This window comes from Amphibalanus amphitrite, unplaced genomic scaffold (assembly GCF_019059575.1).
Source record: "Amphibalanus amphitrite isolate SeventyFive unplaced genomic scaffold, NRLGWU_Aamphi_draft 001169F_arrow, whole genome shotgun sequence".
Lineage (NCBI taxonomy): Eukaryota > Metazoa > Arthropoda > Thecostraca > Balanomorpha > Balanidae > Amphibalanus > Amphibalanus amphitrite.
In genome coordinates, this window is record NW_024882663.1 from 47541 (window position 1) to 52772 (window position 5232).

Here is a 5232-nt window from a genome sequence, read left to right on the forward strand (position 1 = left end):
TCTGGATCGCATCAGCAGCGCGAGAGGTGTTACATAACGTAACACGACTAAACTCCGGCAGAGTTATGCTCCGATGTCATACATTACTGTAAACGATCGTCCATATCATACATCACCGTCACCGGCACTCGGCAGCCTAGCTACGCGGACTGTGAACGTCGTTGTTATGCACAAACCGTTTGAGGTGAGGTGAAACAGTTTCGCGAGAAATACTTACTTTGATACTAATTTAAACCATGAATAATCAATAAAAGATACACAAAATGAGAAATGATATATAGTCATTAAAATGTCATTGGAAGGAAAATTCACTTTCACCAATCCAGACTACCACACAGAATAATAACAGCGATGTTTGTCCCCAAGATCAAAGTTCACGTGGCTTGACCTCCCACTGTGACTGAAAACGACCGTTTCGCGTCGGCAGAACGAACACTGCGCTCAGCCATCTGACCCTTCACCTACAGCAACAAGACAAACAATGAAGCCAGTCTTCAGGACGGGGGGGGGGTGACTGTGACGGTGGCGTGACCGTCACGTGACGGTGGGGTGACGGTCGCGTCACCGCCCAACGCTGACCCGTCCTAGCACTGTGCAGTCTAGCTCCACCCACCACCGCTAGTCATTGACGTTGAAAATGAAGGATTTATGTGCCTTGAAAAGCAGCAGTTCAGCAGCAGGAGCAGCCGACAAATAGGGATGGAAGAGCAAGGAACCTTTGACTTTCACATTATATGTCGCCAAAACTCACCCTCTCACCACAGCTACTGCCCCGGTCAAATGATTATCACCGAAAAAAATATACTCTTTATCAATATTACTTATTTTAGCGAGCCATCACGATCCGTTGCACTGGACACGAGTCACCACTGTGGCTAAGTTTACCACAGGCGTCGTTTTTACGGTTCTGGCGCGTTATACGGCAGAAATCTGGGGAACTATTTTGGGTTCTGTTTCTTGTGCCATCCTGCTGAACCGTTTCCCTCGCCCCATTTACTCCCATTCCCCTCGCTCTCCTTCCGCTCCCCTGACCCACAGGTAGAAATAGGTTGTCCAGCAGTGTGCAGCGTTTTGATCCACGGCTGGCTGAAATGGGTCACCACTACCCAAAGAAAACACAGCCCGCATAGCTGAAGACGTCCAAGCAATGTGTTGGCCGGATTTCTGCTGGCTTATGATAACATGTGGATTGTGGGGAGCTATGACTACGACTGGAATCGGACTGGACTGAACCGTGACTAGAAGAGACTGGGATGAAGCGGGACTTAATATATCTAATAAATTCAATAGATGCCGGATTTATCACATGCAAGCAGCAAGAACATGTGCCATAGAAAAAAGGATAACAACTTCCAAAGACGCTGTGGTGTAAGAAAGGAACCAATACAAATTAGACAGTCTGCCTACAAGACCAAAAGATCTTCATTCATACTCGTAGTCAAAATTGACCATTTAGATCAAGCAGTGACCTGACCCCATTATAGTTAACGACGCTAAAAGTGACTAAAACAGTATCGGACGAGTGACAATACAAATGACAACGCATTCAAATTGTCTAGTTGGATTAGCTAGACCAGAAAACGTATGATAGATAACTGAAAAATAACCAAAAATTGGTGTGACTATATTGTGACCTAGCATTATCCTTACATCACAAGTAATGTTTATTCCAGGTTCGGTACTTGAATAGTGTGTAAACGAACCATATATGTATGCATAAGCGGTATGATCCTAATTGATCTCGATACAGGCAGCTTGGTTTGTGCACCTCTCCCCCCTCCCCTGAGCCATAAGTGTTGAAAGTTGGAACTGGATCATGGATGGTTTGAAACCAGGGATGCGGAGCCGTGGAAATTCCAGACGGCTCCAGCTCCCGCTCCAGCTCCGGCTCTGGGTGAAATGTCAAGGCGGCTCCGGCTCTGGCTCCGGCTCCAATGCTCAGTACATCCCTACGCAATTAAATACGGGTGGAAGAAAAAAGACGATGGGATTGGTGCACGTTGCTTCTGTACTTGTATAACATGGCTATTTTCATATTCAAATACCACATGTTTTACAGCCTTGAACTGCCAAACCGAACTAGGTCAATAATTTTTTCCTCTTCAAAAAAAAAAAAGAAGCCGGAGTCGCCCCCTTTTTTGACGGCTCCGGCTCCGGCTCCGGCTCCGGGCTATATTGTTTCACGGCTCCGGCTCCGGCTCCGGGCAAAATATGCCGGCTCCGGCGGCTCCGGCTCCAGCTCCGCATCCCTGTTTGAAACTGAACTTTTTCCTCCGGTAAGCCACGTCGCTACATGTATTTACGTATGTTTTTATCTTTCATGAGTGCAGATATCGTTTTCATCGTGTTAACCAAGACGGCAGTTTTAAAACCGTGGTCTGAGCAGTCACAACGACTCACAGCCCAGGCGTTAACTATTACGTGTAGCCTACGATAAAAAGCCGGCAACTACTACAGCTTATCTAATCTATCTTCCTTCCATTAGTCGGGTTTTGTCGACAAGTGCTAAAGCCAGCTCCACGATAAGACTGAATCTGAATAGATTCCAGAATATAAGCCGAGAAGTGTGTCATTGGAACGCCAGATTCTGACGTTTCATTCTTCAAATGTAGACAACTCTCCCAGATGTGGGCGGGTCCCTGACAAACAAGATCACGTGGCCGGAATGCCGGCTGGCCATCGGCCAGTAGGTGACAGGGGAGGTCACCCCAGATGGTGTTCAGCTGGACAGTTACCGGGAAGGGCGAGCCCACATCACCAATGGAAAAGTACCGGTCTCCGGCGGGCAGCCGGCTGCAGGGGGACGGGGGCGCATGTCACGCAGCCGACCGACGACGACGCGTGGTTGGCTGTCGCGGCCCGGCCGACTGGCCAGCGCACGCGCGCCGAAAGACAGGCCCCGGACGGAGCCAGGGAGGCACGGGCAGCCGGTCACTGTCGGACCGACGCCAGCCAGGAGCGCACCGCGACCTGACCTCCGGCAGACACACCCGATTCACTCAGCCGTCGCCGCCGCCGCCGAACTGGCACCTCAGACTCGCAACACGGAGCTCAACCTACCACTTCTTCTTCACGATGACTGGCGATAACAGCTTCATCACGGCTTCTAAACCGTCAGACGGCACGGTCCGCGCCAGTCGGCCGGCCGCCGCCTGTAACGGTCATGCAACGACTCACAACGGCGCTGGTAAGGCCATCCCACCGCCCAGCACAGCAAAGCCGACCTATCACATGAACGGCATCACCAACGGAACGGCAAGTAAGGCTGCCGAGACCCGGCCGTTCTACCAGCGAGTCCTCGCGCTAGTTGAGGAGCTGGAGCTGCCGTGCGCCGTGCAGCACGAGCGCGACAGTCGACCCCCGCTGCTGCGCTTCCACCAGCCGTCGGAGCTGGCGCAGCTGCTGCCGATGCAGCTGGGTGAGCCGGTGGCCAGCGAGGACGAGCTGCTGCAGCTCTGCCGACGCGCTGCCGAGCTCTCCGTGCGCACTGACGACGTCCGCTTCAGGAACCAGCTGTTCGGCGGCATGGACAAGTACGGCCTGGCCGGCGCGCTGCTCACCGAGTGCCTCAACACCAGCCAGTACACGTACGAGGTGTCTCCCGTGTTCACCCTCTGCGAGGCCGAGCTGCTCGCCAAGGTGCGACGCATCATCGGCTGGAGCTCCGGCGACGGCATCTTCGCCGCCGGCGGCTCCATGTCCAACCAGTACGCCCTCGCGATGGCGCGCTACAACCGCCATCCGGAGGTGAAGACCCATGGTATGTTCGGCGCCAAGCCGATGGTGGTCTTCACCTCTGTAGACTCGCACTACTCGATCATGAAGGCGGCCAACTGGCACGGTTTCGGCTCTGACAACGTGGTTCAGGTGGGCACCGACTCGCTGGGCCGGATGCGGCCGGACCTGCTGCTGGAGGCCGTACAGCGCGTCCTGGCCGAGGGCCGCGAGCCGCTCTTCGTCAACGCCACGTGCGGCACCACCGTGCTGGGCGCCTACGACCCCGTGCCGGCCATCGCCGACATCTGCCAGCAGTACGGCCTCTGGCTGCACGTGGACGCGTGCTGGGGAGGCGCGGCCATGCTCTCCCGCCGCTGGCAGCACCTGATGACCGGCGTCGAGCGCGCCGACTCTGTGGCCTGGAACCCACACAAGATGCTGGGCGCGCCACAGCAGTGCGCGCTCATCGTGACGCGTCACGAAGGCCTGATGCACCACTGCAACTCGGCCAAGGCCACCTACCTGTTCCAGCAGGACAAGTTCTACGACGTGAGCTACGACACGGGCGATAAGTCGATCCAGTGCGGCCGCAAGGTGGACGCTTTCAAATTGTGGGTCATGTGGAAGGCGCACGGCGACGCGGGTCTGGAACGGATCATCGACACCACGTTCGCCGCGTCTCGGTTCTGCGCCGCCGAGGTGGCGCGTCGGCCCGGCTTCAGGCCCGTGCTGCCCAGTAACGACTCCCAGTGCGCCAACGTCAGCTTCTGGTACGTGCCGGAGGCTCTGCGCGGCCAGGAGGAGACGGAGGAGTGGTGGCAGCGGCTCAACCAGGTCGCTCCGCGCATCAAGGAGGGCATGATGCGCAGCGGCTCGCTCATGGTCAGCTACCAGCCTCTGCCGTCCAAACGATTCCACAACTTCTTCCGTTTGGTGTTCACGGGCGCGCCGCAGCCCAGCGAGCAGGATGTCACCGAGGCCCTGGACGAGATCGCCAGGATTGCCGAGGGTCTCTAGCGGTCGCGCGCCCTGGGCGGTCCGGCCGACGCCGCCAGCGCCACCTGTAGCCGTACTGACGGGGAGGGGAGGGACGGGTGGGGTAGAGCCGCACCGGGGCGAGCCAACGACTGCTGGGTCCAGTCTGCGGTAGAGTCGCCCTGATAACGGCAATTTGTGTGATACTCAGGTTCAACGCACAAGGGTGTATCACATTACGAGATCTGAACACATATTCGCTAAAGATATTACGAAATACATCAGTCAATCACATACATTCGCGTTTGACATGGGATTACCGATTACCTGCACAACTGGGGCCCTACACAAAGTTCGTCACTATACCTAGCTGGAGCACAACATCCAGAAATAAACACGATCTAGTCAGTTACAACATAAACAATCTTTCATTAAATGTGTCGCATCGGCATGAGAATGGTGTGGTAGTGGCAGCAAAGGCACGAGAGAGCGTGGGTAAAGCTCTAGGTTACCGGTGACAGAACACGTTTTTCACCTAAG

General features: G+C 55.1%; 1 protein-coding gene across 1 annotated transcript; it reads left to right on the forward strand.

The window, feature by feature from the left end:
• The first annotated feature begins 2894 nt into the window (after positions 1 to 2894).
• On the forward strand, positions 2895 to 4988 carry LOC122370796 (cysteine sulfinic acid decarboxylase-like). The gene has a single exon (XM_043346698.1). It carries the CDS (start codon positions 3076 to 3078, stop codon positions 4732 to 4734), a length of 1659 nt encoding a protein of 552 aa, XP_043202633.1. The 5' UTR covers positions 2895 to 3075; the 3' UTR covers positions 4735 to 4988.
• Positions 4989 to 5232: the final 244 nt, after the last annotated feature.

What these genes read in the sequence shown, in the direction of transcription:
- LOC122370796 (XM_043346698.1), top strand. Translation starts at nt 3,076, where the DNA reads ATGACTGGCGATAACAGCTTCATCACGGCTTCTAAACCGTCAGACGGC.